The 25660-nt window shown below is 35.5% G+C and overlaps 1 protein-coding gene across 2 annotated transcripts in view; it reads left to right on the forward strand.

Moving 5' to 3' along the window:
* The window catches only part of LOC123542996 (uncharacterized), an 82145-nt gene that overhangs the window by 8141 nt on the left and 48344 nt on the right, over positions 1–25660 (forward strand). For both annotated transcript variants that reach the window (XM_045329054.2, XM_045329055.2), the window contains exons 3-6: positions 5676–5767; positions 8277–8446; positions 16860–16988; positions 22797–22866. In XM_045329054.2, coding sequence (XP_045184989.2) covers positions 5676–5767; positions 8277–8446; positions 16860–16988; positions 22797–22866 — 461 coding nt within the window. The remainder of the gene's footprint in view (positions 1–5675; positions 5768–8276; positions 8447–16859; positions 16989–22796; positions 22867–25660) is intronic.

Here is a 25660-nt window from a genome sequence, read left to right on the forward strand (position 1 = left end):
CTGATTGATTTTGAGGTCAAAGGTAAAAGTCATTTTGACCCAGAACAGTAGAACTTTTTTTGCCAAATAACTAGAGAATGCTTTGGTTTAAGATCACATTTCGAGGGCTCAGAGCGAAACTAGTCTAAGTGTATATAGAAATAGAAGCAAACAGACTAGACAAAAATATTCATATGTCAGAAATCATTGGCCAGATTTCAATATAATTTGATGTATATTTTCCATGTGTGACCCACTACCAAAATTGTTCACTAAAGTGAGCATGTAAGGGGCCATCATGGCCCTCTTGTTATACCTTTTCTCCTACATTTTCTCCTACATTTTAACTTGAAATTACATTTAAGAAAACATTAATATTACAAATAAACTAGAATTTTTTTTCTGGGTTTGAGAAAAATACCTCTCATACCATACTAGATTTTATCTCCAGTAGATAAGGATCAAGATCAGTCTGTTTATAAACAAATAGATTCTTACACTGCTGAGGGGTAACAAATTAGTGCTGTGTTTTAAAATTGAATAGATCTGTTGTATTAATGAAAGCTGTACCTGTCTGTTTTGTTAAGGACTTCAATCAAGGTGCTGATGTCGAGATTTTAATACCTTTTTGCCATGATTTAGGCTCAGCCTGATTTTTAAGCCTTTAAAGATCCACGGTTTTGAAACATTTTTGTTTTGTAAAATGCCTAAAATATTTTGTTAACCAGGGCCATGCTTTCAAATTTGTTTCAACACAGTTTACAGTGCTGTGAAAGACCGACAAATATTGCCGTCTAACCATTTTTGTTACTCCGGAAGTAGTTTTGCAAAAATCCTATTCCTTAATATGTTTATTCTTTTGAGTGAAATATTGATTTAAGAAATCAGTTGTGTTAATAATTTAAGCCCTATTAAATTTAGATTTATTGTGACTTGTCTGTATTTAAATTAGTTCTGTATTGACTAAAAGAATAGATGTAAAGGGTCATTAACCTATCTACTACATTGCAAATTCTGTGTCAGAGCTCAGCAAACAAATAAATATTTATATAAGGATTGCCTATTAGTAATTGTAGAGTTATTACAGAGCATCAGCCTCAGTGGAGGAATATTGCTTTGAAGAATGAATTTTTTGTTGTTGCCTAGCAGAAATTTTCAGTAATTGTCCAATTTATTGTTTAAGGTATGAATTTTATGTAAAATTTATGTGAATCGGATAATATTTCATTTTTGCACACAAAAAAAAAATCAATTAAAAGCATGCATTGTCATTGTGAATAAACTCTTCCTTACAGCCGTGATCAATTTTCATAATGAGCCGTGCCAGGATCCATGCTGTTCGCTTTCAAAGCCTATTGCAATTAGAGAAACAGTTAGCGAACAGCATGGATGCTGACCAGACTGCGCGGATGCATGCTGGTCGCAAACCCACTATGTTGGTTTTCCCATGGCACGGCTCATATGATCCTATACTGTAAAAGCACATATTTTCGCTGGGTCAAAATTTCGCGAATTTGAAATTTTTAGTATGTTCGCGAGGTTTAATATTCGCGAAATTGAAAAAAAATAGTAATCTACTTGAATTTGAATTATACTAATTGTGAATATTTACACGGGGATAAATTTTTCGCGAGATGTAGGGCCACGCGAATATAGCGAAAATTAAACCCTCGCAAAAAATTCTGCTTTTACAGTATACAGAAATATTAAGATGCGTTAAGCAGCCACTTGTTTTGGAAGCCATTCATCTGGCTTTGCAAATGGACTTTTTGTTCTAATTTCAACTTGTCTTCGTTTAGCATTCACCTTAAGTCTAAGCAGCTTAAGTTTTTTTTCGTGTGTTACACCCTTTGCAGACTGCTTCATTCAGGTGTGCATTTTTGCGTTGTCATTTTGAAAATGTAAGAATTTGTTTAAAAATCAACTATGATTCAACTAAAGGTAATCCTCTTTCTTAGTTTCTTTGAGCAGTATTATGCCCCATGTGGTTCTGGGACGATCTGTGTATGAAAAGAATTGGAACCACTGCCTTACCCTTGCATGATCGTACAAGGCGACTAATAGGGTCTTAACACTTGGTTTTGCAGTAACTCTGTGATTCCAGCAGGTATGCAAATTTTGATTCCATACCTCATGTTTTTATTTCGATGTAAATGAGATGTGGAACCAAAATTTATAGTCTTGTTTGGCGCCATATAACCTATACTGTGTTGGTGCGCCGTAAAACCCAAATAAATAAATAAATTGAGCAGTATATGGTCGCACCAACACAATTATAGGTCATAATGACGACTTTCCAACTTTGATGGTGGAGGAAGACCCCAGGTGCCTAACTTTGCATTATTTCATCAAGGGTGGGCACCTGGGTAGCACCCCTGACCTTCCTTAAGCCAGCTGGATCCCGGCTTCCTCACATGAGGAATTCAACGCCCAGAGTATGGCTCAAACCCACATTGGTGAGGGGTGGTGGGCAGGTGATTTGACATTAGCGACTTTAATCACTTGGCCACGCAGGCCTCTCAAGTTACATCTACTTGCCGGAGTGTGTGCATGTCCCAGAAGTCACACTGAAAATAGCCTTAAAATATGACGTAAAACAGATGGCAACATTGAATGTATATGTAACATGAGATCACTGAACATTAAATCATTTAAATGAAGTTTTGTTTAATCAGTAAACAGAACAGGGCTTTCAGTTTGTGGCAGAATATAATAACAGGAGTTTAAAAAAAGTAGAGTATATTCGATCAGTGTCAATATATAGGGTATATTCACATATAACTATTTTTATGGTATTGTTTGTCATTTACAACATTAAACCAAACAAAATGCATAGAGGATTCATTGATTATTGAATACAGCTTGGAAGTGCGCATAAGTACTATTCTCAGGGATTCTGAGGATTAAATCTCACTGTAGGGAACATTATAGTTACATGATCAAAATAATCTCTAAACCAAACTTATAGTTTGAAGAACATGTGAATAAATTTCCTACCATGATAAGATATGAAATTTGAACATAGCCTAACATATGACTAATGAATTGATAATAAATGAATGATAGATATCTTTTAATTACAAACACTTAGGAAAATAAGAAGTCCCAGTTTCCTGAAGTGTTCCAGATAATCAGAAGGTGGTTGTGATTGAAATCTATGTAGTTTTAGGAGACATCTACATTTTGTATGTTGCCATATGGTAGGGCAGGCTATATTTGAGATTTACAGTAAAAGTTGCATCAGTATTATCCAATTTTATTCATAAATTTATTTTGGTTTAGAGAGTATCTTGATCATGTGATTCCCCACAGTGATCTACTACTTTACCCCCCCCCCCCCCCCCCCTCGCCACTTTTCCCTACGAAAACAAACATTTAAAAGGTCATTTAAGATAAGCAAATTTTTTTTTTCCTCATGTTTCTAATACTTTGATATTTAAGCCTAGCCATAATTAATTGATCAGTGCCCTAGAGAAGTGTCTGCTTGGTACTATTGTCCAAAATTTAATACTGGTTTTAGAAATTATAATTTATCTCTTCCCATTTTGCTGAAGAATTTTTTGAGTTGGTAACTGTTGGCTCAGCTTGGTGGACAGTTAAAGAAAGTTTTCTTTGATGTATTTGCTTGTTTAAACACATGAAAATCAATGGTTAAAACTGAGAGTATTGTAGAAAGTTGTTCTGTAACATACAATAAATTTCCATTCATCTTTCAAAAAGTCCATCCAGCGCATGAATGGTTGCAGAGAAAAAAATCAAGTTCCTTCCGTTACATTGCTTTGTGCGATGTTACAGATCCATGCAGTAGAATGGACAAGTTTATTACATGTACGAGTTAGATACGATCTGAAATCCTTTTTTTGTTTGTTTAACACCTATGCAAAAAAGATTATTGGACTGAAATTTAATAGGTAAGAAGTCTTGTTATATTGGTAAAAAATTCAATTTTTGTGTGTGTCTATCTACAAAGAAATGTGGGAATAAAGGTACAGGGTGTATATCAAATTTTATTTCAGTTTGAATATACATAATTGATTATGTTAATTAAAAGAGATGATGATTTACGCATCACAAATTATGATTTATAATATAGGCTAAATGTCAGTTTTTATTAGCTTGACTATTCGAAGAATAGGGGAGCTATCCTACTCGCCCCGGCGTGGGCGTGTGAGCGTCACACAAAATTAATGTTAAAGTTTGCGTACCACCCCAAATATTTTCAAAATCCATTGAGATATTGCTTTCATATTTTGCATACTTATTTACCATCATGACCTCAGTCTGTTAAAAGGAGGAGGCAACTTTATCAAGCATTTTGACTGAATTATGGCCCCTTTTCGACTTAGAATAAATGTTAAAGTTTGCGTACCACCCCAAATATTTTCAAAGTCCATTGAGATATCGCTTTGATATTTTGCATACTTGTTTACCATCATGACCTCAGTCTGTTAAAAGGAGGAGGCAGCTCTATCAAGCATTTTGACTGAATTATGGCCCCTTTTTGACTAAGAATATGCTTATTGTAATGTTATAGTTTTACTCATAGCTTATATTATACTATCAAGCACTGAGAATAGTCGAGCGCGCTGTCCACTGACATCTCTTGTTGATGTTTATAGTATTATGTCAGTAGGCATGACAAGATTTAATCTTATTATTGCTGCTATTGATGAAATATTAACAAGGCGAATATGAAAGCCCAATAAGACTTCGTTTTAATGTCGAATCGGAATAGAATATGCATAATGTCAGGGTTAGAAAGTCAGACTGTTAATTTAAAAGGTAAAAACATCAGCAAGTATATAAGCCACACCATGAGAAAACCAACATAGTGCATTTGCAACCAGCATGGATCCAGACCAGCATGCGCATCCGCACAGTCTGGTCAGGATCCATGCTGTTTGGTAACGGTTTCTCTAATTGGAGTAGGCTTTGAAAGCGAACAGTATGGATCCTGACCAGACTGCACGAATGCAAGGGCAGGTCTGGATCCATGCTGGTCGCAAATGCGCTAGGATCCATGTTGTTTGGTAACGGTTTCTCTAATTGCAATATAGGCTTTGAAAGCAAACAGTACGGATTCTGACCAGACTGCGTGGATGCGCAGGCTGGTCTGGATCCAGGCTGGTCGCAAACACACTATGTTGCTTTTCTCATGATGCTGCTCATATAATAAGAAGAATCTTGATTTTCTCCATTTATTTTAAAAGTGTTGAAATGATTTACTCACTTCTGCACAGTATTTTTTGCTTATTTGTTTGAATACCTTTTAAATATCTTAATTTATGCAAGAAGTCTGTACCAATGGTCACTGTCCTGGTACAGACTTGTTATCGATTTTTGAATGAGGAAAAAAAAATAGTGAACTTGAATTTTTGCACATGAATTTGCTGGAAAATCGCACATGTTAAGGCTACCTTTTGTACATATGAAGACTTCTGCATACATGTGCAGGCAGAGTATAAATTTTTTTTTTCATGTACCCATATCACTGTAGTTTTGCCTTGCTATAGGGAACACATTATGACCTGTCTTGACCAATAGAAGTGCTGCAAACTTTTAGGTGTGACAAACACTAGTATTATTGTTCACAGATTTGGTGGTGTGAGACCCAGGTTTACTGTGGATCAGAATAATTGTTTTCAGATATGGTGGTATAAGACCCAGACTAACACTCTTACTATTGTTTTTTTCAGATTTGGTTGTGTTAGACCTAGACATAGAGGCAAATTTCCACAACAGCAGCAAGCAATGTTTATGTCACAACAGTTCCAACCAATGCAGCCAGGTAAGGCTTCTTGATAGAAAATGTTTTTTTTTTTTTTAATCTTTAGCCTGCTGGCAGCAAGTGGTTTTGCCTTTGCCATGCAGGCTGATCATGGTCTGCACTGTTTGCTATTCAGTCAGTAAATTTTCAGTGAACACCCCTTTGAATAAGAAGTGGTACTGCCCAAATTGAATGATGGACCAGTCCATTTTAGAAAGTTAGCAGGTTAAAGGTTAAGATCATTAGTATTTTGTTAATTCTCGAAATTAAAAAACTTCAATGAACATGTAATAGTCACAATCGTTTTTATTGTCGAGCCTGCTTGCAGAAGCGAAGACATAGTCGTCCAAATGGCTGTTCTGTGTATGTGCATGCGTGCGTGCGTGCGTCCATCCGTCCAGATTTGTTTGTCCGGATCATAACTTTGACATGCATGGAGCAATCTTGTTTATATTTGGCATGAATGTTAACCTCAGTCAGACAGAGTGTCATGCACAAACCCCAGGTTCCTATCTCAAAGGTCAAGGTCACAGATGGAGGTCAAAGGTCATGTCAGATCTTGACAGCTGATCTGGGCATCTAGTCTTTAAAGGTGAAGCCCATGAATTTATTTCCCTACAAAAGAGCTGTTTTGGCAAAAAACTTGAAATGTCATGCTCATGAAATTAAATGATTGCACAATATACTGTAAAAGCAGAAATTTGTGCGAGGGTTTAATTTTCGCTATAATTGCAAGGCCATACATCTCGCAAAAATTAATTCTCGCGTAAATATTCACCATTAGTACAATTCAAATTCAAGTATGATACCTATTTTACAATGTCCCGAAATATTAAACCTTGCGAATATATCATAATTTCATATTTGAGAAATTTTGACCCAGCGAATATATGTGTTTTTACAGTATGTGTTTCCTCATAAGGTTTGACAGGGTTGAGGGACATATATTTTAAACTCACAAAATATTGGTAAGACCACGTAAAGGGAGGCTATTTGAAGTCGCAAATTTGATGAAGTATTACAGATTTAGAAAAATATTTTAGATAGTAATTTTATGTTAATATCATTTAGATATTTCAAAATTATTTAGATATTGATTTACATCTGGCAGATATACCTATATTTAGATATTAACCTTTTAGTTTGCCATACATAATTATGTCAGATATACCTATTCTTTAGAATCTAACAATAAAAGTCAATAAAAGAGCACCATACATTCTGTCATTTCTTTGAAGACAAATATTGAATTCTCCAAACAGTTTTTAAAGAGTAACCTTGATGATATTCTAAGGTGTCATATTTCTTTTTTGAGATGATTCTTTTATTTGCATAGTTAAGTGATAAAATAACATGTATAGGCAAGTTTCCAATAACCCATGATTAATTTATTCCTTTGAGAAGAACCTGTTAATGATGATTAAAAAATAGTCCACAACTATTCTTGTGAATTGTGATCTATAAAATCATAATTTATGAATTCAGTTATAAGCTTTTAAGTGAGAGAGGGAGAAAGACTGTGTATGATATTTTACATGTGTTTTCTAAAGGATAATTGCACAAAAACATCAAAAAACATGTTCTGTTATGTATTAATATATAGTCATTAGCTGTTATAAAGTTGGTGAATAATCTTGTCTATGCATGGATCTATGGGTCTATACATGCGTTAAACATATTAAATTATTAATTAATGATTTTAAAACCTTTATTTAGAGTGGGGAAAGAGTATGGGGGGGTCTTATGCATCACACATTGTTTTACTTAATATTTGATATATTGTGGGGTCAGATTATTCAGTAGTGTTTAAAATGTTCATTGTTTCTGTGAAAACCTCAGTCAAAATTTAAGAAAAATTGGAACTTTTGGCATTTTGATGTCAAAATGAAACTTCATACCCTAGGTTTTTGTGAGGTGCTGGTTTATATTCCCAGATATGATGATAAATTATATCTGACTAAATGGTTGTTGACCAGTATATTATGATATATCTTAACATAATAAATTATGAGCTCTCAATTTTTGGTAGAAAGTAAATGTATTTGTTTATTCCTGCTTAATACGACCTGTTATTCAGAATTTGTAGTTTTACTAAACCCCACTATTTTGTGATGACCCCACTATGGCTGATTTTTTACAGTCACTTACCCTCACCTCTATAGGTTCAAGCCGCTTGGATTGTCAGTTGAAGATTAATCCATCGAGGAATGAAGTCTAAAAAGCACATGTGTTTTTCCTCTACCTTTCTAGTTTAAAAGTTGCCATATAACCAGAACTTTGGTGGTTTATCTTAAAACCCAGCAAACAAACATAAAAACACTACCATACTATTTTCTAAACAAAACATTTAAATTTTATGTGTTGTGATTCAGCAAGACCAGAAATTTGACAATTGTAATTCAGTAATATGGTCCTTTCTGACTTTAACATATTATTTCGCGGGCTTAGCGCAAAACGGTTGTAACTCCTTCTTTATTTCATATAAGTTACAACCGTTTTGCGCTAAGCCCGCGATTTGCTTGTTTTTCAGGAATACCTCGTAATCGTTTTCCACACCCAGCGAAAGGTTTTGTGCCAACATCAGCGTGGGGTCCTACGCCTATGGGCGACATGCTACAGTCATATGGAAATGTGCCAAATGGAATGCCATTTGATGGCGGGACATATCAGAATGGCTACTTACATACCTCACTTCCTCAAGTAAGTTATTTTTAGACTGAAGCCTAAATTTAGCTTTCTAAAAATAGAAAATGCATGAGAATCAATGCTGAGGTTGTGGGTTCAGTATTTCGGATGAGGCAGTTATTCTCTCTGACAATATGACAAATGACAGAAAAAAAATGTTTGAATGAGTTTCTTCTTCAAGCTGTTTTTCATTTAAAGACTTCCTGTGACTGGATCACTGGGTGGGGTACCTGACATCAGTACAAAACTAACACTTGCGAAAAATGAGATTAAACACATTTCAGATTCAGTAATTGCTCTTCAGTCTGTCTGCTTGAAGAAGCACTACAGTGAATGTCTGGCAGGGGTCATTCTGTTGTACTCCACTTGAGCCATTTGTGACAGTTTCTTGAAAGTGGCTGTAGCATCTAAAGTAAGGGTAATAATAAGTATGTTCTTATTAAAAATAAGTAGAATTCTACCTACAGTAAAATGTTGACTGAAGTCAAAAGGCTTGAGTTATACAAGCGATTAGAAAAAGAGAAAATATGAGGTAGACGGTGATGGTTTGGGGTGGGGGCACATAAATTGCATGAGTAGGCCCAGGTACTTGAGCTATTGATGCTCAAGAGAGTGGATGTTACTTACAGTATGATGCATGCCTGAAGAATTTATCATACCCTCGGCTTTGTCTGAACCTGCAACCTCATGGTTTAGGTAGCTGCTTGTGACTATATGATGTTCAAGGTCCTCAGCTCCATTTTTTCTGACTATGTTGTTCATGAAAAAAAACCTGAGAACTTCTTAACACAAACAAAGGTTAGAGACACAGACTGTCAGTTTAAAGTAGAACGTTTCTAGATTAATGTCAACTTTTCTTGAAATTTAGAAGCAACTTTCATTTGTTATTAATTGCAATATGAAGAAGTAAAGCAAATTACAACCATCTGTATGCAACAACAACATGTACCTAACATCCACCTGTACATATCAACTACCTGTATGTAACAACCACCTGTACATAACAATCACATGCACATAACAATAACCTCCAGTACATAACAGTCGCATGCACATAACAACAACCTGTACATAGCAAGCACCTGTACACAACAGTCACCTATGTATAGCAACCATCTGTACATAACAACTACCTGTAAATAACAACTACATGTACATAACAAATAACTGTACATAACAATCACCTGTTTATTTCAAACACCTTTACAGAACTACTTCCTGTACAAAACAACCTCCTGTACACAACAGTCATGTGTACATAACCACCTGTACACAACAACCACCTTTACATTATTACCACCTATACACAAATATGGCCACCTGTACACAATGACCACCTCAACCACCTGTACACAACAACCACCTGTACATAATGACCACCTATACAAAAATATGGCCACCAGTACACAGTGACCACCTGTATACAACTACCACCTGTATTTAACAACCACTCTCTGTCTTTCTTAAGTATTGTCTTTATATACAAGTTTGAAATTCAATGTATTATTATATATCTTTCCTTTGACTCTCCAAAAATATTGCATCAAGCTAACCCATAATTAATTATCCCAAAATTAATTATCCCCAAGTTATTTATTTCAGTATTTAACTTCTGGAAAGAAGTACTTAAAACTGATCTACTCTCAAGCATTACTTAGAGACAATAGTTTATGATACCCAATCTCAGAATACCAGGCCTAGGAATATCAAGTTTAAGTTGACAAGGAAGTAGTGTAAAAATATATTTTGTTTGTGGGATTGTTTTATTGCAAAATAAATGTGTTTTGGGTGATAGATATGTTGATAAAACATACATGGTTTAACAGTAGTCAGACCTTGAAATATACCTTGTGGTTTGCCCCTATGTAAATAGATGTCAGGCAATTTCATAAAAAAAGTGTTTTTAAAGATGCATGTGTACACCATCTGGTTCAGAATAAGTCTTTAGTAATAATTAGAAGCCTGCCGGGTTAGCTCATGAGTTCGTTCCCCGGGTTGGGTGTATGTTCTTCATGATGATTTGGTAAAAAGCTTTGTGTCTGAAATTTTTCGACCGCCGGCTCTGATTCATGTGGGGAAGTTGGCAGATATTTGTGGAAAACAGGTTTGTACTGGTACAGAATCCAGGATCACTGGTTAGGTTAATTGCCCACCTTTACATAACTACATTGTAAAATATTGTTGAAAACAGTTATAAACCCAGACAAGTGAAAGTGATAATTAGTTCTCTCTCTGTTAGGGGATAACTGTTAATTTTTTTAGCAAAGTGACAAGGTGAGCTTTTGTGATCCCGCGGCGTCCATGCGTCTGTGTGTAAACTTTTGCTTGTGACCACTTTAGAGGTCACATTTTTCATCGGATCTTTATGAAAGTTGGTCAGAATGTTCATCTTCATGATATCTAGGTCAAGTTCGAAACTGGGTCAGCTGTGGTTAAAAACTAGGTCAGTAGGTCTAAAAATAGAGAAACCTTGTGGCCTTTCTAGAGGCCATATTTTTCAATGGATCTTCATGAAAATAGGTCAGAATGTTCTCCTTGATGGTATCTACATCAAGTTCGAAACTGGGTCACATGCGGTCAAAAACTAGGACAGTAGGTCTAAAAATAGAACAAGCTTGTGGCCTCTCTAGAGGCCATACTTTCCAGTGAATCTTCAGAATGTTTACCTTTATGATATCTAGTTTAAATTCGAAACTGTGTCACATGCCATCAAAAACTAGGTCATTAGGTCAAATAATAGAAAAACCTTGTGACCTCTCTAGAGGCCATATTTTTTATGGGATCTGTATGAAAGTTGGTCTGAATGTTCATCTTGATGATATCTAGGTCAAGTTCGAAACTGGGTCAACTGCGGTCAAAAACTAGGTCAGTAAGTCTAAAAATAGAAAAACCTTTTGACCTCTCTAAAGGCCATATTTTTCAATGGATCTTCATGAAAATTGGTCAGAATGTTCACCTTGATGATATCTAGTTTAAGTTCGAAACTGGGACATGCCCCTTCAAAAACTAGGTTATTAAGTCAAATAATAGAAAAACCTTGTGACCTCTCTAGAGGCCATATTTTTTATGGGATCTGTAGAAAGTTGGTCTGAATGTTCATCTTGATGATATCTAGGCCAAGTTCGAAACTTGGTTAACTGCGGTCAAAAACTAGGTCAGTAAGTCAAAAAATAGAAAAACCTTTTGACTTCTCTAGAGGCCATATTTTTCAATGGATCTTCATGAAAATTGGTCAGAATGTTCTCCTTGATGATATCTAGGTCAGTTTCGAAACTGGGTCACGTGTGGTCAAAAACTAGGTCAGTAGGTCTAAAAATAGAAAAAAACCTTGTGACCTCTAGAGGCCATATTTTTCATGAGATCTTCATGAAAATGGTGAGAATGTTCACCTTGATGATTTCTAGGTCAAGTTCAAAACTGGGTCAGGTGCCTTCAAAAACTAGTTCATTAGGTCAGATAATAGAAAAACCTTGTGACCTCTCTAGAGGCCTTATTTTTCAATGGATCTTCATGAAAATTGGTCAGAATTTTTATCTTGATGATAATCTAGGTCAAGTTCAAAACTGGGTCACATGAGCTCAAATACGAGGTCACTATGTTAAATAATAGAAAAAACGATGTCATACTCAGTTCAAAACTGGGTCATGTGGGGACAGGTGAGCGATTCAGGACCATCATGGTCCTCATTTTTGTAACTTAAGATATATTGTCCCATGTCTTTGACAATTTCGAATTTCACAGTGGAACTGTCCATAGTGAAATGTTTTAAACTTGACTAGATATCTAACAAATGTGTATGCAGAGCTGAAATATTTGATGAAAGTTTTGCATTTAAAGGCCGACTTTGGTTGTCCAGGGAAACTTTTGGATGATTGACGTTTATTGCTAACTAATAGCTCACTGACCCAGCTGTCTGACCACAAGTATTATCTCCAGTAGGGTGTGAAATGTCCAAGTTTCAAGGAATTAGATTCCTCTAAATGTATTGAATGTATGATAAACATAGCCTGGCTATTTTATTGAAAATCTTTTAATCAAAACAAGAAATACACTTTGCACCTGATTATTTTCGCACAAATACGTTGTGTCTTTTATTTATTTTTTTAATTGCAGAAATAAATACATCAAAGCAAAAGCAAAGCAAAAGCAATAATTATGTTTTGAATTCTTTATTAAAAAAACAAGAATATTAGTAGTTTAATTGATCAGTTCAAATGACAGTTTTTTTTACACATTTGTGCTTCCTGATGTATTGCGATGTATTCCAGCAATATTGAAAAAGAAGTTTGCCAAGCATTCAATTTTTATAAAATACATATCAACATTATTGCAGTCTCAGTCGTTTCATGACAGACATACAGACAGACACACATCACTCCCATTTATGGCCCATATATGGTTGTCCATCAGGGTTCGGATATAATCCTCTTGTAAATAATAACACACATTCAGGCATTACTTCACGTTTACAGTAAACAACATTCTGACGCTGCGCAAGTTCTCGTTTTTTGTTTTGATAAGGCAGTAATTTCCATCCACCTAAATTATCGATAACTCTCCAAAACTGTTTGTAGATACTTTTCCGAATTGGAGGGTTGTATTCAGAGGTTTCTTGTCCTTCTCCGCCTAAATGAATCTGTGAAACTGTGACACATGGGCTCATGTAGCAGTGAATGCATTTCGAATCATCATTGCCATCACTAGGATCTGAGTCATTATTTGGGTCTTCTGGATCTGGGTCATGATTCGGTTCTCCTTGATCTTTGTCATCTGTAGCTTGTCCATAGGGAGAAATTGATGCTTCTGCACTCGGATGCACACATTGTCTTTTTCCTTTTGCGGGTTATGTTTTTACCTTCAGGACAAAAATAAAGCATACATTTAGTAAGCATGACTTTTTAAATAAAATTTACAACCTTCCAAAACACATATTATATTATATAATCATTATTTTATTTCTTTCATTTTATACTTTATAAAATATCAATATAAACAGTAATATATCATTATCAAATGTCAACAAAATAGGTTCTTACCTTCAGATTTTACTTCACAGTAACTCCAGTTATTTTGCAGAAATAATGTTTTTATGGCATCAGTTTGTTCTGAGGTCAGTTCAAGTGTTACAAATCTTGTGGCCATTATGCAGTAAGATCTTTTTCGAAATGAACTTTTCAGTCTGGTCAATGTGGTTACATGTAACTACATGTATAACACTTTGACCAATCGGCTTGCAGATAAAATATTTGGAAGGAAATTTGAAATTCTAGTTTGACAGAAGTCTAGCACTGAGTTCTTTCCTAAATAAATAAATGAATACAAGTATTAATTCTTAGACAATCGCTCTCTGGAAGTTTTACCTATACTGGATAATATTAAATACTGCAAGTATGAGTTTGAAGGATATTACAAATGTATGTATAAATGAAAATGATTTCAAAGGCGTAACAAGACGCAAACGACTAAGTGATGGATCTATCAAACAATACCACTATTCTAAGCCAAGGAAACAATTTGAGATTGTGTTTACAAATGAATCTGAAAAACTTGAATTTGAAGAAAAACTGAACACTTTGAAACAACAGAATAATTTGAAAACGACAAAAGATGTTTTTCAATATTTATTAAACAATAAAACAAACGAGAGTATGAAATCAAGCAAAGTTGCCGCTTCACGTACAGAGCATGAAACAAGTAAAGAAAATTTATTAGGAAATTCAAAACATGGGATGTTTATTTGTGAATACAAGTGCTTATTAGACTTAGTTGATGAAGTTTCAACTCATCACATAACATGTGAACATTCTTTACTGCCAGTAGGATTAGCTCAAACAGGACATGTAGCTGAATTAAAATGGGAATGTGCAGACGGCCACATTTTGATCTGGAACTCTTCTTCTGTACTTGAAAAAAATTATCTGATTAATTACCGTGTGATGATGGCTTATTTATGTTCAGGAATGACCACTGTTCAGTACGAACGATTTTGTGAATTTGGGGATATTGGTGTTTTGACTGACCATTTTAGGATACAGTCATCATTGACATTTTCTGCTATCATAAGTGTGTTAGCTCGAGAATCCGTGCAGTATGCTTTATTAGATGAAGTGCAAATTGCAAAGGACAAAAATGAAAAAGGTATTACTATCATGACAGATGCTCGACATCATTGTAGAAAGAACAGTTATCACACTGATCATGTTGCACTTGGATTGTATACACATAAAGTGATAAACATTCAACATATTACCAAACAACAAGAGCGTTCAACTCAGAAACATGAAACACTTGGATGCGAACAAATGTATAGAGATTTTGAAAGAAATGATGTAAATGTACATATTCACACACATGATAGAAACTTATCTGTAAATAAAAGAATACGCAATAAGAATAATGTTCAAAACTGCAACGAAAGGTGGCATGCGACCAAACCAGTGTCACAAGGAATGAAAAAAATCTGTTCAGGTGCACAGTGCTGGTGTTACATGGCATCCTGAATTGGCAGAAAAGGCCGCGCGTGTGCGAAATCATTTATATTATGCACTTGACACATGTGGAGGGAATCCAGATTCTCTTCGTGCTTCTATAGACAACTGTGTGATGCACTTTCAAAATAATCATGACAACTGTCCAGGAGAGTCTGAGTGTAAAACGAATGGCTATATACCAGATTTTATCATTCTCAGAAGCCCAGTTGCAGTCAGACTTTTGATGGAATTCCTGCATTCACTAACACTGTACAAATACGCACAAGATTATGTCCTCTCTAAAGATACCTTTTATGTTGAAAGTTTTAACAATAGTTGTTTAGTTTATCTCGATAAACGTATACACTACAAAGAAACATCGTACAAAACGAGAATAAATCTTGCTGTTCTTAGCTGGAATGAACATGTTGACAGACCGTTTACGTCTAGATACAATAGAGAACAAATAGAACATAACAGGAGATCACTTGGTAAAAAGAATATAAAAAGAAAACATACAGTTTTGTCTCTGAAATATGGCAACTTCTTATAAACATAAAACGGGATGGACAAGATGTCCATGGTATTGGTGCAGCCGACAGGAATTTCAATGGGATAGACCATTATGATGAAGAAAGTGACAATGAATAAAGGAATACATGTCTTATCTTTATATAAATGATTATAAAATAAAATAAATGTTTGGTGTCCACCGTGATGTCAGAAAATAACTTTGTGAATTTAGTTACATAAATTAATCAATCTATTATCTGAAAGACTAACAATTATAATTTATAAGCATGAAGTATATCTTATTTCTGAATTAGACATAATGAATATATTATGGTATTCAGTGAAAGTTAGCATTTTCTTTTCAAGCAGATTACAGAACTAGAATTATATTCACTGAGTTTTATATTGGGGTTTGTCACTTGCAAAATGAAGGCTATGATTTAGTGATACTGATTTTTGTTAATATCTAAGATCTATATTGATCTTTTATTTGAATGTTGCATTACAATGTTATATGTAATCAGTATTAATGTATCTATATGTAAATATCTAGTATTAATATATCAATATGTAAATATCTAGTATTAATATATCTATATGTGAATATTTGAAGAAATTGAATAAAATGGAACTGATGATTGTAAGAATCATACAATTATAATCTGTTATATTAAAATTACAGTACTTATATAATTTTTTATCTAAATTCTTTCCTCCTATCTCTCATCTTTTATTGCAAAATCCAGACTGCTTTAATGTCCTGAGATGACCTGAGCTAACCACAGAAATTCCTACAGATGTTATCAATCCCTGTAATTTATACCAAGAAAATTTGTTAACTTTATTGCCTCAACCCACAAGGTGTTAATGATATGTGCCAATCATCCAAAAGTTTCCCTGGACAACCAAAGTCGGCCTTTAAGTAGATTTTTCAGGATCTGTTATGCAGAATGCGTTCAAAGTTTTTATAAGTCTTCAGAATCATAAAATGACCACTCAGGGTCAGGTTCCATATCTCGTTGGCAAAGATGCAAACTCAAAGTTGAGTGAGGTCACGGAACATAAGGATAGAGGGGTGCGGCAAGCTAAACCTACTCAGATTTTCCTTGAAATTTTTTGGACAACCACAAAAAAAACCCTGTTCTTCCCCGTATAGACATCTAAGACAATAGACATCACGTCAAATTCTTATCAGTACATCTCAATTTTCTTTAATGTTAGCTTGTTTCCTTCACAGTTATTTCTAAGAAAAATCAGTTTTTTAGGGGGGTGCCATAATTTTACATTTTACAAAATATGCATCTTTTTTAGATGTTTTAAATAATAGTACAATAGTCATGCTGCCATTAAAAAGCTCCTTTGTTAATGAGTAAATCATTAGCCAAATGTTCTGTTCGATTTCGACATATTTAGTACATTAATTATATTTTTAAATCCATTTTTAGATGACAGGGCCTGAAGGAAAGGCCATGTTAAGTCCCAGAGAGACGTACACCGGTGACAGTTACGTTGAAACTCCACATCTAATCAATGGCTATATAGACCCAGCAAAACTACCATGGAAAACCAAACATGTATGTTGAATTTTTGAAAAGTCATAGAAATATTGAAAGCTGTTATATACTGTGAAATCATTTAAATTCGCTGGCATGAAATTTCGCGCAAATGTGAAAAGGACTGTTTCGCACGGGCTTTAATTCGCACATTTTCAATTTTAGAAATGAAAAAATAGAATAAAATAATAGTAATAGCGCGGTCTTAAATTCGCGCATCGGTCCTAGTGCGAAATACGCGAAAATTCATCCTACGCGAATAAAAATGATTTCACAGTATGTGGTAATTTAAAACGAATGCACACTTTGCCCTTATAAACACCTGTTTACTAAAGTAAGGCGACCATGGCTGAGTTGTTAAGTTTGCTGACTTCGCATTGCCTTTAAATAACGGCTATGGGTTCAGAAACTCACTTGGTGCATAAAATTCTTCACGTGAGAAGGCATCCTGTAAAGTGCTGTTAGAATCAAGTGTTGTATTAGTCCAATGTCATTAGAATTGAATGTCATTGGAATCAACTGTTGTACAAGTCCGTTGTCATTAGAATTAATTTCCGATCAATAACTGGAGAAGCGTTTGACATAGAACCTTCAAACTTCATAGGGTGGCAGGACTTATGGAGTAGACGACCCCTGTTGTCCTGAACGTGGAAAACCATTTCCAGTCAGTAACTTGAGAACCACTTGACCCAGAATGTTGAAACTTCATAGGATGATTGGTCATGCAGAGTAGATGACTTAGTGGATGATTGGACATGCCAGATAGGTGATCTCTATTGCAGCCAACCATCAGTGTCTCTTTGACATTCGCTCTTGTCCCCTATTGACTTCTTGCATATACGACTATGCAGTGGGGGAGACATGCGCTTTTTAGCTCACCTGTCACAAAGTGACAAGGTGAGCTTTTGTGATCGTGCGGTGTCCGTCGTCCGTCCGTGCGTGCGTCCGTAAACTTTTGCTTGTGACCACTCTAGAGGTCACATTTTTCATGGGATCTTTATGAAAGTTAGTCAGAATGTTCATCTTGATGATATCTAGGTCAAGTTCGAAACTGGGTAACGTGCCATCAAAAACTAGGTCAGTAGGTCTAAAAATAGAAAAACCTTGTGACCTCTCTAGAGGCCATATATTTCACAAGATCTTCATGAAAATTGGTCAGAATGTTCACCTTGATGATATCTAGATCAAGTTCGAAACTGGGTCACGTGCCATCAAAAACTAGGTCAGTAGGTCTAAAAATAGAAAAACCTTGTGACCTCTCTAGAGGCCATATATTTCACAAGATCTTCATGGAAATTCATCAGAATATTCACCTTGATGATATCTAGGTCAAGTTTGAAACTGGGTCACGTGCCTTCAAAAACTAGGTCAGTAGGTCTAAAAATAGAAAAACCTTGTGACCTCTCTAGAGGCCATATATTTAAAAGATCTTCATGAAATTTGGTTAGAACTTTCACCTTGATGATATCTAGGTCAAGTTTGAAACTGGGTCACGTGCCATCAAAAACTAGGTCAGTAGGTCAAATAATAGAAAAACCTTGTGACCTCTCTAAAGGCCATATTTTTCATGGGATCTGTATGAAAGTTGGTCTGAATGTTCATCTTGATGATATCTAGGTTAGGTTCGAAACTGGGTCACGTGCAGTCAAAAACTAGGTCAGTAGGTCTAAAAATAGAAAAAAATTGTGACCTCTCTAGAGGCCATATATTTCATGAGATCTTCATGAAAACTGGTCAGAATGTTCACCTTGATGATATCTAGGTCAAGTTCGAAAGTGGGTCACATGCCTTCAAAAACTAGGTCAGTAGGTCAAATAATAGAAAAACCTTGTGACCTCTCTAGAGGCCATATTTTTCATGGGATCTGTATGAAAGTTGGTCTGAATGTTCATCTTGATGATATCTAGGTCAAGCTCAAAACTGGGTCACGTGCCATCAAAAACTAGGTCAGTAGGTCAAATAATAGAAAAACATTGTGACCTCTCTAAAGGCCATATTTTTCATGGGATCTGTATGAAAATTGGTCTGAATGTTCATCTTGATGATATCTAGGTCAAGTTTGAAACAGGGTCATGTGCGGTCAAAAACTAGGTCAGATGGTCTAAAAATAGAAAAACCTTGTGACTTCTCTAGAGGCCATACTTATGAATGGATCTCCATAAAAATTAGTTAGAATATTCACCTTGATGATATCTAGGTCAAGTTCAAAACTGGGTCACGTGCCTTAAAAAACTAGGTCAGTAGGTCAAATAATAAAAAAAACCTTGTGACCTCTCTAGAGGCCATACTTTTCATGGGATCTGTATGAAAGTTGGTCTGATTGTTCATCATGATGATATCTAGGTCAAGTTTGAAACTGGGTCAACTGCAGTCAAAAACAATGTCAGTAGGTCTAAAATTATTAAAATCTTTTGACCTCTCTAGAGGCCATGTTTTTCAATGGATCTTCATGAAAATTAATCTGAATGTTCACCTTGATGATATCTAGGTCAGTTTCGAAACTGGGTCACGTGCAATCAAACACTAGGCCAGTAGGTATAAAAATAGAAAAACCTTGTGACCTCTCTAGAGGCCATATTTTTCATGAGATCTTCATGAAAATTGGTGAGAATGTTCACCTTGATGATATCTAGGTAAAGTTCAAAACAGGGTCACGTACCTTCTAAAACTAGGTCAATAGGTCAAATAATAGAAAAACCTTGTGACCTCTCTAGAGACCATATTTTTCAATGGATCTTCATGAAAATTGGTCAGAATTTTTATCTTGATAATATCTAGGTCAAGTTCAAAACTGGGTCACATGAGCTCAAAAACTAGGTCACTATGTCAAACAATAGAAAAAACGACGTCATACTCAAAACTGGGTCATGTGGGAAGAGGTGAGAGATTCAGGACCATCATGGTCCTCTTGTATAGAACACCCTTCAAAAGAACAGACTGCCAATTTTAATGCAATTTCCTTCATAAATAAAGGAGTTGAATCACATCAAACACTCCACTAAGTTGTGAATTTCTATTTCGAGAAAAAGAAGAAAATGTATTATATGAATTAAATCCTTAGGCCCCACCTTCTTCAAAGCATGAACTTCCCTTATTTTTCTGCCAGCAAACCAGACTATTTCATTGTACAAATTCATGTAATAATTGGTAGACAGTTTATTCATTATTCACACTTTTTAACAAATATTTACGCCTCCAGACCAAGACAGCCAGTCAGAATCCGTTATATTTACCTGGTGAAAATCAACCATTTAATTCTGGGTTACATCAAGGCAATAAAACTCGCATTAACGCTCCCTACAGAGCCTTGGATGACCCCAGTATCCTCAAACTTAAAAGGAAATTACTAACACATGAATAATTTTATAGCTCATCTGTTTCTATTAAGAATGTGCTATAGTAAACATAATCAAAGGGTTACTGTTTATTCTGAAAAAAGCATCCGATAAAGATGTTATATTTGAACTTTTAAATCCATTTTTAGCTCGACTATTCATAGAATAGTAGAGCTATTGGACTCGCCCATGCGTCGGCGTCCGCGTCCGCGTCCCGATTTGGTTAAGTTTTTGTATGTAAGCTGGTATCTCAGCAACCACTTGTGGGAATGGATTGAAACTTCACACACTTATTCACTGTGATAAACTGACTTACATTGCACAGGTTCCATAACTCTGTTTTGCTTTTTTACAAAATTATGCCCCTTTTTTGACTTAGAAATTTTTGGTTAAGGTTTTGTATGTAAGCTTGTATCTCAGTAACCACTTGTGGGAATGGATTGAAACTTCACACACTTATTTACTGTGATAAACTGACTTACATTGCACAGGTTCCATAACTCTATTTTGCTTTTTTACAAAATTATGCCCCTTTTTCGACTTAGAATTTTTTGGTTAAGGTTTTGTATGTAAGCTGGTATCTCAGTACTCACTAATGGGAATGGATTGAAACTTCACACACTTGTTCACTGTCATGATCTGACATGCACAAAGCAGGTCCCATAACTTTATTTTGATTTTTTACAAAATTATGCCCCTTTTTCAACATAGAAATTTTTGGTTAAGTTTTTGTATGTAAGCTGGTATCTCAGTATCCACTAATGGGAAAGGATTGAAACTTCACACACTAGTTCACTTTCATGATATGACGTGCAGTGCAAAGGGTCAATAACTCAACTTTGCATTTTACAAAATTATGCCCCTTTTTCAACTTAGGAGTTTTTGGGTTAAATTCTTATATGTAAGCTGGTATCTCAGTACCCACTAATGGGAATGGATTGAAACTTCATACACTTGTCCACTGTCATGAGCTGATAAGCACTATGCAGGTTCCATAACCCTATTTTACTTTTTTACTAAATTATGCCCCTTTTTCGACTTTCTTATTCATTCAAGCGACAAGGCTGTTAAATAGTCGAGCGTTGCTGTCCTCCGACAGCTCTTGTTTAGCTCACCTGTCACAAAGTGACAAGGTGAGCTTTTGTGATCGCGCGGTGTCCGTCGTCCGTCCGTGCGTCCGTAAACTTTTGCTTGTGACCACTCTAGAGGTCACATTTTTCATGGGATCTTTATAAAAGTTGGTCAGAATGTTCATCTTGATGATATCTAGGTCAAGTTTGAAACTGGGTCACGTGCCTTCAAAAACTAGGTCAGTAGGTCTAAAAATAGAAAAACCTTGTGACCTCTCTAGAGGCCATATATATCACAAGATCTTCATGAAAATTGGTCAGAATGTTCACCTTGATGATATCTAGGTCAAGTTCGAAACTGGGTCACGTGGGGTCAAAAACTAGGTCAGTAGGTCTGAAAATAGAAAAACCTTGTGACCTCTCTAGAGGCCAAATTTTTCATGAGATCTTCATGAATATTGGTCAGAATGTTCACCTTGATGATATCTAGGTCAAGTTCGAAACTGGGTCACGTTGGGTCAAAAACTAGGTCATTAGGTCTAAAAAAAGTAAAACCTTGTGACCTCTCTAGAGGCCATATTTCTCAATGGATCTTCATGAAAATTGTTCAGAATGTTCACCTCGATGATATCTAGGTCAAGTTCGAAACTGGGTCACGTGGGGTTAAAAACTAGGTCAGTAGATCTAAAAATAGAAAAACCTTGTGACCTCTCTAGAGGCCATATTTTTCATGAGATCTTCATATATATTGGTCAGAATGTTCACCTTGATGATATCTAGGTCAAGTTCGAAACTGGGTCACGTGGGGTCAAAAACTAGGTCAGTAGGTCTAAAAATAGAAAAACCTTGTGACCTCTCTAGAGGCCATATTTTTCATGAGATCTTCATATATATTGGTCAGAATGTTCACCTTGATGATATCTAGGTCAAGTTCAAAACTGGGTCACATGAGCTCAAAAACTAGGTCACTATGTCAAATAATAGAAAAAACGACGTCATACTCAAAACTGGGTCATGTGGGAAGAGGTGAGCGATTCAGGACCATCATGGTCCTCTTGTTTACAAAAGCATCTTCTGGTTAGAATCAAGTGTTGTATGAGTCCAGTGTCATTAGAATCAAGTGTCATTGGAATCAAGTGTTGTGCGAGTCCAATGTCATTAGAATCAAGTGTCCTTGGAATCAAGTGTTGTACGTGTCGGATGTCATTAGAATCGAATGTCATTGGAATCAGCTGTTGTACGAGTCAGATGTCATTAGAATCGAATGTCACTGGAATCAAGTGTTGTACGAGTCGGATGTCAGAATCGAATATCATTGGAATCAAGTGTTGTATTAGTCAGATTTCGTTAGAATTAAGTGTCATTGGAATCAGATGTCGTTGGAAGCAAGTTTAACTTTACATCTTTTGATATTTTACTTTCAGAAACAGGAGGATAAGGCCTCAAGCGATGGTACAATGAAAGTCTGTTATAAAAGTTCATCAGTTCAAACAGGTATCATTGTTTTCTTATAATTCAAAAATTATTGATTTCATGCCTTTCGGAGAGGATATATTGTTTTGCTCATTATCAGTCTGTTTGTTGGTCAGTTGATAAAATACGAATGAATTTCTTGATATTTATTTCAAACATTTAGACATACATGTAGTTTACAAGGAAAATGAGTAATTTTGATATTTTCATAATTATGCAAGTTTTAAGCTCGCAAGTGCTGTCAGTATTAAAAATTTGCAGCTTTTGACCTAACGACTGAAATAGCATGTGGTTTTCACCAGATGTTATGACATGTTGATGAATGCATGCAAAACAATTAATTATGACACTCTGCAGGTACAATCCCCTAGGGGATTGTTTACGTATAAAACTACTTATCTGCTAATTGTATATAAAATAAATTGTCTGTTGCCCCTACCAACAATCAGCTTGCAATATGGTCTCTATTAATTGCAAAATCAGTATTTTATCTGCAAGATTGTAAAAAAAAAATACTGAGATTGAAGACCAGTCTCTGAATGCAGCCTTGTCATTGGTCAATTTTTATACGCCCAAAGGGACGTATTATGTTATGACGCTGGTGTCCGTCTGTCCGTTAGCAATTTCGTGTCCGCTCTGTAACTCTTGAACCCCTTGAAGGATTTCAAGGACACTTTACACAAATGTTCACCACACCAAGACGATGTGCAGAGCGCATGGTTTGGATGTCTCGCTTCAAGGTCAAGGTCACACTGAGGAGTCAAAGGTCATATCAGTTTGTTTCGTGTCAGCTCTGTAACTCTTGAACCCCTTGAAGGATTTCAAAGAAACTTGACACAAATGTTCACCACACCAAGACGACGTGCAGAGCGCATGTTCCGGATGACTTGCTTCAAGGTCAAGGTCACACTTAGGGGTCAAAGTCATATCAGTTTGTTTCGTGTCCACTCTGTAACTCTTGAACTGCTGGAAAGATTTCAAAGAAACTTGGCAGAAATGTTCATCACATTGTAACGATGTGCAGAGCGCATGTTCCGGATGACTCGCTTCAAGGTCAAGGTCACACTTAAGGGTCAAAGGTCATATATGACTTTGCTTTGTGTATATTGCTCTGCATTGCAGTGCTCTTGTTTTTATTTGGCAGATCTCTTTTTAGCTCATCTGATTTTTTGAAAAAAAATGATGAGTTATTGTCATCACTTGAGCGGTTGTCGGCGTCGGCGTCGGCGTCTGCGTCGGCGTTGCCTGGTTAAGTTTTATGTTTAGGTCAGCTTTTCTCCTAAACTATCAAAGCTATTGCTTTGAAACTTGGAATACTTGTTCACCATCATAAGCTGACCCTGTATAGCAAGAAACATAACTCCATCTTGCTTTTTGCAAGATTTATGGCCCCTTTTGTACTTAGAAAATATCAGATTTCTTGGTTAAGTTTTATGTTTAGGTCAACTTTTCTCCTAAACTATCAAAGCTATTGCTTTGAAACTTGGAATACTTGTTCACCATCATAAGCAGACCCTGTACATCAAGAAACATAACTCCATCTTGCTTTTTGCAAGAATTATTGCCCCTTTTGCACTTAGAAAATCAGTTTTCTTGGTTAAGTTTTATGTTTAGGTCAGCTTTTATCCTAAACTATCAAAGCTATTGCTTTGAAACTTGGAATACTTGTTCACCATCATAAGCTGACCCTGTATAGCAAGAAACATAACTCCATCTTGCTTTTTGCAAGATTTATGGCCCCTTTTGTACTTAGAAAATATCAGATTTCTTGGTTAAGTTTTATGTTTAGGTCAACTTTTCTCCTAAACTATCAAAGCTATTGCTTTGAAACTTGCAACACTTGTTCACCATCATAAGCTGACCCTGTATAGCAAGCAAACATAACTCCATCCTGCTTTTTGAACAATTATTGCCCCTTTTGGACTTAGAAAATCATTTTCTTGGTTGAGTATTATGTTTAAGTTGACTTTTCTCATAAACTTCAAAGCTATTGCTTTAAAACTTGCAACAGTTTTCACCATCATAAGTGGACACTGTACACAAGAAACATAACTCACCTGCTTTTTGCAAGAATGATGGCCATTTTATACTGAAATCATGGTAGGACAAATTTCTATTACACAAAAAAAATCAGATGACGTCACATCCGCAAGCGGTGCTCTTGTTTGTACTTACAATATTTTTTTTTTTTATACTTCCCTTTATTTTACTATAATAGTTATTGAAACATTTTTATATGGCGTAGGGAAAAAAGAGACCACTTTTCTGTGGTACAACCATGGTACCTCCAATTTTAAGGTGTATTTTACATACTGTACCTAATAAGGATTTTTTTGTAGACATTGAATATTTTTTGTGGACTAGATTGTTTTGAAGTTCCTTTGTTGTTCCATCCTTGGGCTACAACAGTCAGTTCTAAACATTTTCTCCATCTATGAGTAAGCCTTCGGTATATTGCCCCGCTGGCGCGCTCTTGTTAATATATGCTCAGAAACAGCCAATCAGCAACAGGAGATTTTAGACTGGTACTCAAACTGATTTTGTAAAATTGTGTCCATGTCAGCTGGATTATCCTTCATAACAGAAGCCCGTCAAAATCTAGATAAAAAATTGTTCTTATAAAAGAGCAATTAGTTGAATTTTTTTTTTTATTTTACAAGACATGCTGAAAAGTCTGGCTGTGGTTGCTAAATTGAGCAGAATTTTTAACTGGGCTACTTGCATAGAACATGAAAACTGTCATCTACGTCCATGTTAAACAAATAGCATAAGGCCAAGTAAATTTGACATTTAGTTCCTCAAGACCGAGCCAAAG

The sequence above is a fragment of the Mercenaria mercenaria genome, chromosome 19, assembly GCF_021730395.1.
Source record: "Mercenaria mercenaria strain notata chromosome 19, MADL_Memer_1, whole genome shotgun sequence".
NCBI lineage: Eukaryota > Metazoa > Mollusca > Bivalvia > Venerida > Veneridae > Mercenaria > Mercenaria mercenaria.